Source organism: Camelina sativa, chromosome 1 (genome assembly GCF_000633955.1).
Source record: "Camelina sativa cultivar DH55 chromosome 1, Cs, whole genome shotgun sequence".
NCBI classification, from domain to species: domain Eukaryota; kingdom Viridiplantae; phylum Streptophyta; class Magnoliopsida; order Brassicales; family Brassicaceae; genus Camelina; species Camelina sativa.
The window spans coordinates 1,128,148-1,140,268 of NC_025685.1; the positions used below are offsets into that span (position 1 = coordinate 1,128,148).

At 35.3% G+C, this 12,121-nt stretch overlaps 1 protein-coding gene and 1 pseudogene across 3 annotated transcripts; both read right to left on the reverse strand.

The window, feature by feature from the left end:
* Positions 433 to 2,526, reverse strand: LOC104703245 (annotated as a pseudogene).
* On the reverse strand, positions 6,405 to 11,988 carry LOC104791759 (casein kinase 1-like protein HD16). Of its 3 annotated transcripts, none has more exons than XM_010517913.2 (17): positions 11,685 to 11,988; positions 10,552 to 10,997; positions 10,191 to 10,316; positions 10,029 to 10,102; positions 9,861 to 9,930; positions 9,724 to 9,779; positions 9,574 to 9,645; positions 9,340 to 9,434; positions 9,135 to 9,201; positions 8,918 to 9,047; positions 8,618 to 8,836; positions 8,401 to 8,531; positions 7,934 to 8,108; positions 7,755 to 7,845; positions 7,495 to 7,652; positions 6,939 to 7,127; positions 6,405 to 6,818 (listed from the first exon to the last, which is right to left on the reverse strand). In XM_010517913.2, the coding sequence occupies exons 2-17, from the start codon at positions 10,939 to 10,941 to the stop codon at positions 6,762 to 6,764; spliced, it is 2,100 nt and encodes a 699-aa protein (XP_010516215.1). In that variant the 5' UTR covers positions 10,942 to 10,997; positions 11,685 to 11,988; the 3' UTR covers positions 6,405 to 6,761. The 3 variants fall into 3 exon arrangements, with proteins under 3 accessions (XP_010516215.1, XP_010516062.1, XP_010516137.1); XM_010517760.2 differs by having other exon boundaries at positions 6,405 to 6,821; positions 11,685 to 11,987; XM_010517835.2 differs by lacking the exon at positions 6,939 to 7,127 and adding an exon at positions 7,211 to 7,399 and having other exon boundaries at positions 11,685 to 11,986.

Sequence of the window (12,121 nt, forward strand, 5' to 3'; positions counted from 1 at the left end):
CATACAAAGGGGAATTGCTTTAGCACACAAAGGCGGTATAGAATATTTGAGATTTTGTTGTGTTTCTGACAAAATATGATGATTCGTGGATAAATTTTGGTCTTCCGCGAGGGATCTTAACATTCAGAAGTCGTAGCTTGATTTGAAGGTAATTTGTTTTATCACATTTCCATCGCTTTCTTAATTTTGGTACCAATCGATATTGTATCTTCTGATGGGAGATGACAATAGATTGTAGTTTTGTAGATCATTAACACATTGGTATTTACTTTTTTTATGAAATCAATTATAGATCATTCGTAGGAAGCTTGTGTGTTATCTTTATATCTAATGTGGGATTCTATATATATTTTGTTTTAGGCTTGTTGTTCTTGACTTTGTAATTTACACAATGGAAGTGGGGTTTCTTTGGTCTCTGCATCTGTGTAAAACTTTGTATAAAGCAAATTCTATACCACCTTTAGCAAATGAATAATAATCTTATATACATGTTCCCTTGAAGAGTAGCTAGCAGTTATCATATTTTGGAAGCATAAAGAGAAAGCTAAAGAAAAACGTAAATGTTAGCTTAATAGCAATTACATTGGTATTTGATGTTGCCAATGTTGAAGCCCATTCGTTCACAGACGAGGACAGAAGCTTCTCCGCCTTAATAGAAATATTCTGAAACATGACAGTCGTCAGCATACAAACAAGAAAAGTTAAGAAAACGTATCAAACACAAGGGATAAAGTTTTATCTCTACCTACCGTTTCCATATCAGAGCCGGAAATCCCACTTAACAAGCAAAAAAAGCTTGGACTGGTGCAGTGAGAAAAATGGTGAAAAGGCTACCACTAGGTTGACGAGAGAAATCAGCAGAGATTAGCGGAGGAGCATGTGATGGAGACAGAAGCAATGCTTCCGGTTCCCCTTTCTCAGCTCCACAAATATTCTTCACATTTGTAAGGAAGATAAATTCATATCTCCTTTGATTAACAAACATAAGTATCAAAACCGTAAAAGAGATGGAGACATGTGTATCTAACCTTAAAAACTACTGTGCTGTTATCACTGTCAATGATTATGAAAAGAGGCTTCCTTGTGAATGGAACTAAATCAGAGGGATGAATGTAGCTTGATCCTGTGAGAAAGGCAGTTCCATTATCAGACTTCAGCAAATAGCAAATTCTAGATAAACAAGAATTATCTGTTGCCCTTGGTTTCCCGAAAAAAAGAGTTTAATTTTATGAATGTCTGGAAATTTCAGTGTAGTGTCCTTCTGTCCTCTATAAGAGTTATGCATGACTAAATATTTCTCGGTGTATCATCTCTCTGTTTATAGACGGTACTTAAATTAAATAAACCTCCTACATCCTATTCTTATATTAGTATCAGATGAATGTTTACATGAAAGTTTCAAAAAATTTGGAATGGATACCTGTGAGAGCCCATGACTGCCAAAAGACAGACCACATGGAATACTGACTGCGTCCTCACTGTTTTGCCTGAAAGACTGACCAGATGGCATAATTTGAAGTGATGGGTCTCTCTCTCTCTCTCTTGTTTGATTATGTGAGAATCAACGTCTCTCAAGATATATTTTCCTCAACACTACCTCGTTATAGTATATTAGATAGGCATTTAGGCACTTTAAACATGAACAAGTAAAACAGTAGTAACTGCTTAAGATTGCATGCGTCAACTTTAAAGACCTACTTGAACGAGGTGTACCAGCATCAAAATTAGGATCCAGCACAGGACTATATCTTAGCGGTCTGATGTTCATAAAAGCAGTGTCAGATTTCAGAAATCTAACTATTTCCTGTGCCACCACCTTCCATTCTTTAAAGTCAGTTTCCTGATAACATGAAAAAGATAGATAAAGACAGGATCTCTAGTAAAAACAGTCTAAGGCTCGGGGAAAGAGAGTGGTCAGGATGGAGAGAATAAGAGTTTACAGAAACAAAACCTGGAATGTTCTCTTGCATTTCATCTATCAACCGTTTAAACTGATCAACGAGTTGATGAACCATCTCACGGCGACCAAGGACCAAACACACCATAAGAAACCTTGCAAGAAACCGAAGCTGTTTGTTTGCAATATTAAGATCCTGAAACAAATCCCTCTTTGAAGTACAGTACTCCCTAGTGAGTATTGCTTCGTAGAACACATAGGAATCGGACAAGTAACCCCCGCATCACTCGTGCGCATATAATGTCCACAGTAAAGCTGAGCAATCCGAGATGCAATCTCTCCAATCTCCCATCTCTTAAGCCCAGCTTCAACAAAGCTTCTGCCTATTCTCTTGCTGAAATTTCCATAATTGTGTGTATACCTTAAATACCTTGAAGAAATAGTTCTCATACCTAATCAACACAATGAACAGAAATAATTCGAAATTTCAGAATCACATTCTCATTCGAAACCTAGCAACTCCCAAAATCAGGAATCGAAATTCTCAATTTCAGCACGGAATCGGAAGAGAGGTACCTGCTGCGTTCATAGAAGGGCAAGTCTCTGAGGTTCACTCCCGACGAAGCCAGTCACTCTTTCTTCGTTGAGACTGGTGGACCGTTGATCGGCGGAGTGTGTTGGTCGTCGTCGTTGTCGTCTTCTAGATCGACGAAATCGACGCCTTTTTTGGATGACTAAAAATCAACCTTGTACCGAGCGGTTAACCAACGAAATCGATTTTGGTTTTTAATTTGTATTTTTTAATCTGAGAGAACATTTGACTGAAAAATACCAAAACACTACCTGAAGTCTTTGTGAGTGTAATTTATGACACAAAAATGTTAATTTGATAGCACTATTTTGTAATTTTCGTAGTAGTTTATAGGCTATCGTGAAAACAATAAGAAGTATGAGGGGCTTTTTAGAAATATTCCCTTTGTTTCGTGGAGACTAGTGGACCGTCTTCAAGATCGACGAAATCGACGACTTTTTTCTGGATGACTAAAATCTTGTACCGACCGGTTTACCATGAGTAAATCATCAACTCAATGGTGGCATTTTTGACTATTTGAGTTTGAGCGATCAACACGGCGGACAGATAGAGAGAGTATATGAACAAAAGCAAAGGGCTCCTTAATTCGAATATTTTCTCAATCTTCTTAGATTATCCAACAACACAATGGGCCTCAGATAATATTCGGTAAAATGCATTTCTAATTCTTATTTGGTGGAGAAATGAGCGGATAGAAAAAAAAAGCAAACACAAGAGGAGATTAAATTTTGACACCGATGATGATCAATAAGAGATAGAAATCTTGTAATATTTAATGTGACTCTTATTGAAAAATGCCCTTTTCTAAGGTAAAATCTTACGAATACGCTATTGATTTCTTGAGTATCATCAAGGTTTGTTTTGCGTTGGTTGCCCGTAGATATATCCTCACAACGTTGAAAATGCACCATAACATCTTTGTATTATTTTTTTTTTATGTGATGCAAACAAATATAAATATATCATTTTTAAAGCGATGTTAATTTTGTATCATATTTTAATTGATGTAAATAAAATTAAAATTTTCATCAACTAATTAATTGATGAGAATTCATAGTTTTTTGTATTTACTCTTTTACTCAGTGATAGTTTTTTGTATTTACTAAACAAAGTTGAGCCTCTCCACAATAAGATCTTGATCAGAAGATGTTTTACTAATCTTAACTTCAAGATCCTTAATAGAATCCAATTAATTCTCAATCGAGAGACCAAAGCAGAACAGACCAGCAGACAAGATAACAAATCCAAAAAACTTTGCCAATCTTACAGCAACTTCTTTCTGTCCATAGTCAGAGGTGGCAAATGGAACAGAAAAGCCACACGCAACAAATTTATCCAGCGAGTTAGTCCAGGGAGCATACCTCTTTCCAATAGAGGGAAAAGATGAACCTAAAAAGAAGAGTATTCTGAAAACAATCAAGACAGCAACATATCTGTTACTTAAATCTAAATCAGACAGATCAATGTCACTCACGGTGGATTCAGGGAGTAAAACAAATGGACCCTTCTTCTCAAGAAAACTGCTGCTCCAATTGGGTGAAAAAGAAACGATGTAGACCATGTTTACACAGTTGCCTTCTTCGTCGTTGAGTATGATGAACTAACATCAAGCAAACATATGTCACAAAACTATCACTGAGCAAAATAAGAACATATGCATGCAACAATAAAAGCATCCTCCACAATGAATTCTTGTTTCTTTGCTTGTTCATTCACATAGTCGAAGACAAAATCAAGTTTCTCAGTCATTGAATCCACCTTTCGATCAATGGATATTAATTCACATCAATTATTGATAAATGATACAAAATATGTGGTTTAACATCAATTCTTATAATTGATAGTATTATTCAAACATTTGACATCAATTCAAATAAGATGATACAAATTTCTATTAGTTTGCATCATTTCAAAAATATTGATATAAAAAACTATGAATTCTCATCAATTAATTAATTGATGAATTGTTATTTTTATTTACATCAATTAAAATATGATACAAAATTAACATCGCTTTAAAANTTGTTCATTCACATAGTCGAAGACAAAATCAAGTTTCTCAGTCATTAAATCCACCTTTCGATCAATGGATATTAATTCACATCAATTATTGATAAATGATACAAAATATGTGGTTTAACATCAATTCTTATAATTGATAGTATTATTCAAACATTTGACATCAATTCAAATAAGATGATACAAATTTCTATTAGTTTGCATCATTTCAAAAATATTGATATAAAAAACTATGAATTCTCATCAATTAATTAATTGATGAATTGTTATTTTTATTTACATCAATTAAAATATGATACAAAATTAACATCGCTTTAAAAGTGATACATTTATATTTGTTTGCATCACATCAAAAAATTGATACAAAGATATTAATTCACATCAATTATTGATAAATGATACAAAATATGTGGTTTAACATCAATTCTTATAATTGATATTATTATTCAAACATTTGACATCGATTCAAATAAGATGATACAAATTTCTATTAGTTTGCATCATTCCAAATATTGATACAAAAAACTATGAATTCTCATCAATTAATTAATTGATGAATTTTTAATTTTATTTACATCAATTAAAATATGATACAAAATTAATATAGCTTTAAAAATGATACATTTATATTTGTTTGCATCACATCAAATTAAAAAATTGATAAAAAAGATATTAATTCACATCAGTTATTTAATTGGTGTATATACTAACTTTATTCACATCAGTTATTTAATTGGTGTTTATACTAACTTTATTCACATCACTTACAAAATGATACAAAATTAACATTAATTAATTAAATGTTATCTTTTTTTATTAATATTCTATTTTTTCTTAATGAAGATGAATAATTTACAAACTATTTAATTCTAATTAAAAAAATAAAATCAGATTGTCAACGACTAAAACCAATTTTGTGAATTAGTTTTTAAAACTATTATTAAAAATTCATGTCGTAAAAAAATTCTGAAATTTAAAATCTCACAAGTATTTAAAAAGGATAAATAATTAATTTATATATCCAAAGATGTTCTCCATGTAAAAAAAAAAATTCTACTCAAATCAAACTAAAAAAGTTTTTCTTTTAGTATAAAAGTTTTAGAGTGATCAACAAGATCATAAAACTATTCTCCTTGTAAGAAATTAGACGACACATCGAGCGTTACAAGAGAGCTTATACGCAGAACCGGTCTCAGAATGCTTGAACTCACTGAGCCAGAGGGGACAAGAGAGTTTAGATTCAGGTCTATCACTTCTCTGGTAGGGGAACGAGTGTTGCATCTGACGAGTTCCCATTTGCAGCAATCTGAGTTTGGCCTCCATGTCTCTAAACCTTCCAAGCTGATTGTTTTTCTTGAGTGGTTCTTGATGTTCTGAGAGAAGACATGGATTCAGCATTATTCTCAGAGGTATTGTCTGTTGCCGCTCACAGGTTCTACTGTATGTGTCTTGTTTCATATTTATAACAAGTCCAAGAAGTGATTATTGCTACACGACTTAGATCCGAACAATGTTTTTACTTCGTAGTGATTGTGATGTGTAGTCTTTGTGAAGAATGCACTAAATATAAAATAATTGACTTTTAAGATCGTGCTTTCTGTCGGCATTCACACAATTGTAGAGTTGAATATTCCATCATGTTGACTAGTACCTTGACTCCACAACATGTAATTGATTTGGGGATTCACTGATTTAAAAGACTAAATGAAAACGATGCTTTCATATATATGACGTCTCTTAAAATTTGAAATGTTATTTCTGTTCATTCGAATCTAACAAATAGCATTTTGTGTAATGGCAAACCAATTTCTACATATTATTAATTAAAATCTAGACTATTTGATTTTAAAATCCAAACTAAGAAGCAGAAAGGCTTTAGACCAAAAGGAGAAAAGCTACTTAGAGATGTATGTTCATTATAACAAACATGTTGCTTCCTCCTGATTCTGTAACACTCAAATCAGGTTAGCAATAAGCCAGAAACTGCATAATCTTTTTCCAGCTCTTCATCAATTCTACTAATAAATGCTTCTCTTCTACTCATTTTTTTTGTTTTTCCTTTTATCTTGTACTTACTACATACATAGAGACAAATTTCATTTCATTACAGTCACACTGGTTGGCTCCTGGTTAAGGTTTACCTTTAGATTGTACTGAAACCGAAGCTACACGACGTTAGGCTTCTGGAGAAGATCATCCCTGAAACCTAGAGCGAGAGTGAGAGATGTTGATACAGTATACTCCATGTTTTTATCAGCAAACTGTCCGACCATAGCATATTGATGCAATGTACAGATTTTTTGCCCATTTCTCCTCAAATCAAAAAATGCAGGTCCAATGTCAGTTAAATAGAACAAATGGAGAAGAATCCCAATTTTTATTTCATGTGTGAAACGAAGCCAACATGCTTCATTTGTTTTCGAAGATTACCTTGACATGGGTACTAGGGAAGGCAGAAGTTCGGAGAGTCTCTTGCGTTTCATCAGTTATTTTACGTTTAGGTATACTCAATATAAGAGCTGCTTGGTCAGCTGTTGCAGCCATTGATGTTATCCTGTATCCATTTTCCCACCTTCGATGTATTCCTTCACTTGGGTACAAGAAGTCGAGCTCCACCACCTATTATATACACCACATAGACATCATTAATACATCATCGTGANAAACGAAGCCAACATGCTTCATTTGTTTTCGAAGATTACCTTGACATGGGTACTAGGGAAGGCAGAAGTTCGGAGAGTCTCTTGCGTTTCATCAGTTATTTTACGTTTAGGTATACTCAATATAAGAGCTGCTTGGTCAGCTGTTGCAGCCATTGATGTTATCCTGTATCCATTTTCCCACCTTCGATGTATTCCTTCACTTGGGTACAAGAAGTCAAGCTCCACCACCTATTATATACACCACATAAACATCATTAATACATCATAGTGCCCAAAAAGGAATCAAAGAAGCATCGAAATGCCTCAGGTAAAGATATGGGAACCTGTTCAGAGTAGCCTGAGTTCCTGGACATTACTACACCCCACCGACTCCCAGCAGTGGTCATCGAAGTTACATGAAAACCTTCTTTCCACTTTTTATTTATCCACTTGAATGGAAATGAGTCGCTGACTTTGTAAGATTGCTGGGTATAAGGAGTTCCTATCACATTACATGAAGTGGAATAAGTAAAACAGCTTTTCATGATCTAATGAATGAATAAGTAAGACGTCGGCAAAGTTATCATCAGACGTGAATACCAACCTTTTGCCATAACAACCAGTGAGCTCCCATTATTTGCACCAGCTATGGAACTGATATAGTAGTTCTTTTCCCATTGTTCCATAATCCAGTCCTGCAAAGAATCCAGAACCAAATGGTGAGCTGCTATAGTCAACATAGGTATGACAAACAGATGGCTCCTAATGCTTCAGATGTTTCACCTTGTGCAGGAAGACTGAGGACAGTTCATATACTTGAGAACTGAACCCAGTACCAGCATCCATGATGATGGCCCAGAGATTAGCTGCTGATGCTACACAGCTTATGAAAAGGCCATCCTCGTTACCCTTCTCTACATGCTGGTGCAGTCTTGAGTCTGCAACGTTGTAATGATATCTGCAAAAGCAACAAAGATTTGACCCGTTACGCAAAGAAATACAATGTACCAAAAAAACGAATATTTCTTCTAATATTATTTTAGTCAGTATCCTCCCCATCCCACCTTATGTATCTTTCCGAAACAGGTAATAACTAAAGACATAATATATGCAAAGCATTAGACAATATGTTTTGCTAAGACTGACAAGCAGACTAGTCAGCTAGAAAGAGGAATGATTAATGAAGGTTTTCAGACCTTTAAATTCCAGAAAGAAGTGGTGAGCAAAACATTTAAATGTGTAAGAATGACCTCTGTTTCATAGGACGGCGTGCATTATAAACTGAAATCCACTGGGTAGCCGGACTGCCGATTCTAATTTTCTTCCTAGGCTGTTCATCCTCTTCCAAATTGATAAGCAATCTTCCTCGCTTTTGACCAACCTAATCATGCAAAAGCTAAATGTCAACACTCGCTGAAATAATTATACATAATGAAAAAAGAAAACACGGGAACCAAAGAAAATCACCTTAAGAGCCCCATCAATTCTTATCGGTCTAGATATAGCACAAGGCTCAATTAGAGTATCAAAAATTGAGATAAGCTTGGCATAGTTGGGCTCCTCGTCAAACTTCATATTAGTAACTGCCTCGAGGAACAGCTTAAAAGGGGGTGGACAAAAACAGCACATCAATTCAGGAGACGTTGACATCTTTTTCTTGCAAACAAGAAAGCTCTTGTTGTCACCCTGCGTACAAAAACCAAATCATGGACTAGAACTGAGACTTAAAAATGCTGTAGGTTGTGAATATAGAGATAAGAAACCTACCTGGTACCCTTGCCACGGCAACCTTCCCCGCATCAGAAATATTAATGTATAAGCCAATGACTTGAGATCATCTCTCCGACTTCCGGTGCGACCAAGATGTGCATGACAACTTGCATACCTTATTGTTCCCCTGCATATGAAGCATAATAAAGATGTAAATACATATGTATACAAAAGAAAAGTAAGAAAGATAGCATACACAACACAATTAAAATACCTGAATACATCTGCTCTTTGATCATATTCAACATGCTGGCCAGAGTGTGAATCTTTCCATCTTGATGCTAAAATAAAAGAGAATCTATGTTAACATTTGTTAAAATAAAGACTATAAATATTTCAAAAGACTTTCTAGAGACAAAAGAGAGATATAAACAGCTGAAGTGTATTAGGTTCTTTGTAAGCATATTACAGAAACTCACCTAGACCAAGATCAATAAGGTATAGTTTCTTCTCGTCTGCTGTTCCAGGCTGACCAAGTAAAAAGTTTTCTGGCTTCACATCTCCATGCACAAACCTTATTTCATGTAAGGATTAAACATGGCATGACAGTCAGCTCATTGATAGCAAATTTTTGGGTGTAATTATAAATTTGTTCGAAATAAATGGAATTTTTAATTGCTAGGAAGTTGGCAACTACAAAAATTAGCACTAACCCCTTCGTATGCAGTTTCTCAAGAATAGATATCGCCTCCACTGCAATGCACGCTACCATGTTTGGAGACATCCTACACGTACGAAAATAAATTTAGCATATCTGCATGAGCATGATTGGTCTAAATAGAAAGCAAGATGATAGTGCTTACGATTGAGCCAAGGAATTCCAAACATCCCAGAGGCTAGGGCCAAGCATGTCCATGACCTGAAATAATTATAATAGTTTCTTTTATAAACGACACCTCATTAATCTGGATGTGTAACCAGGCTCGTACGAAAAGCTTACCAGAATGTAAAAATCTCCTTGACGACCCTTATGATGTACAGCAGGAATTCCATAACAGCTATTGAGCGTACTTTAAAAGAGAAAAATAAAACAGAACAGATTAGTAGTGACACATAACGAGATATAGAGAATATGGGAGGAAAATTAGAAATGAAGCACAAGTCTTACTTGTACACTTGCCACTCGTAAGGTGGGCCAAAATTACAGCCTTTACTATTTCGATGTTCAAGTTTAAGAGCTACCTGAAAAAGAAAAGAATTAACGTTTTTAATTTGTTCACTCTTTTGGTATTAAACCCCATGACTTTCAACAGGCTTTTGTCTAAAATACCTCAATTGCATCTGCTCCAATCCTATCACTGCCACCACTCACCCTTCTGCCAACATAAACTTGACCAAATCCACCTTTACCGAGTTTCCTCTCGGTCTTATAAACAGGAGAATTTCCAACTTGTACCTATACAATTAAATTATAGTTAATATCTTTTGAGACAATGCTTAAATACATCAGCATGGCTCGCAAGCCACATATCAGCAAAAGATCTAAGAGTTCCAAGATGATGATTGATGATGAAAGAAGCATATGTTGAACTCCAAAACGGAGCACCCTCTTTGAACTAACCCTACAGTTTTGCAAGGATGTAACCTAGCAGAAATCCGGTGACTAATGTCATAAGGTTAACAGGAATTACCCTTTCAGGGACTGGACCCATGCTGGAATCTTCTTCCATTCCTACTATTTTATCTGCGCTACCGCCTTCCGCAGCAAGATCCTTATCAGCTACCCCTTCAACTCGGTTTATGGCAGGTTCAGTGGCCCCTAAAGCACCTGCAGCAGGACGAACCTCACAAGGTTCTGGGTCTAAGTCTGTCAACCTGATACCCCTGCCTCTACCGGCAGCAGTTGGTCTTGGAGGTGCCGGCCCTTTAGCTAAAGCAGCATTCCCCCTTCCTCTACCACCACCTCTTCTCCTTGTAGCAGTGGGAGGAGATACGATAATTTCTGGTTGTTCAACTAGCTGAGGGTTAGGCTGCTCGTCAAGGCGTCTCGATCTCCTTGCTCCACTTCTTAACTCTGGCATTCTTACTCCATGCAAAACGTAAAATATATTTTCTTTCAGTCACCTCTTTACATTACCTGTGGCATTAAAAAAATTGGGAGTAGAGTGTAAGGTTTTAGCAATAACAGTTTATTTGAAGCAATAGTCCACAAACAGAAGATGGAGATGTAGAATCTTGTGGCATTCTTTCTCCAACGAGATATAATTTAACCAACAAATAAGAGAGAGCAAACATGGGATGAAAACAAATTCTTATTTAAAAGGAATCAATAGAGAAAGCAAGGCATGGCAATGTAATAGAACAGAAGAAACCATGGCTCACATTACTAGCATTCCAAAAATACTCTTTAAGGCGTTTCATTTTTTAATCAAACCAAACCGCCACCAAAACAAAAGCCAAAATTAGAACTTATCAATGAACAGTTTTATATTCATCAAAATAATCAAAGCTTCCTTCCTACCATGAACGCCATGGAAACTAACAACCCCATAGATCAATCAACACAAGCTTCTCCTGATTTTTTCAAGTGTTTTAACAGACATACACAAATCGAAAGCAAAAGTAACATTAGATTCATTCACACAACAAACAAAAAAAGAAACTTCTTAAAGTGAAAACCATTTGTCAGTTTAACGAAACATGTTCAATCATCTTCCAAAAATCACGATCTTTTTCGAATAGTTCATAACAAAATGTACCAAGAAAAGTCACAGCTCAACAACAACGAAATCGAATCGAATCGAGATTTTAAAAGACTGTTTACCCGAAGATCGATTTTTTTTTATATAGAACTTGTTAAGAAAACAACGATGATCGGAGGCTGAATGTGAAGTTTCAGATCTCTCGCTCTTCAAGTTTCCGATTAGCTCCTTGTGTGACGATTTGAATGTGAAGAAAGGAAAACAAAAAAAGTTAACGTTTTGAGCTGTGTAGAGTACAGACAGACGGAGAAGAGAGATAGAGAGAGAGAGAGAGGTAGTTGCGGCTAGATTTAGGGTTAATAATGAAGAAGAAGAAGAAGAAGAAGAAGAAGAAGATGAGACGATGAAGAAGAGGTGCAAATTTTTGTAAAAAAAAAAAGAGATTTTTGAGTTGAGAAAAGAGAGAGCAAAATTAAACAAAAAAAAAAAATTGAATAAAGTTTTTATTTCTTGGGGGAAGGATTGATTCACCTTTTTTTTTTTTTTTTTTTTCTTCCAG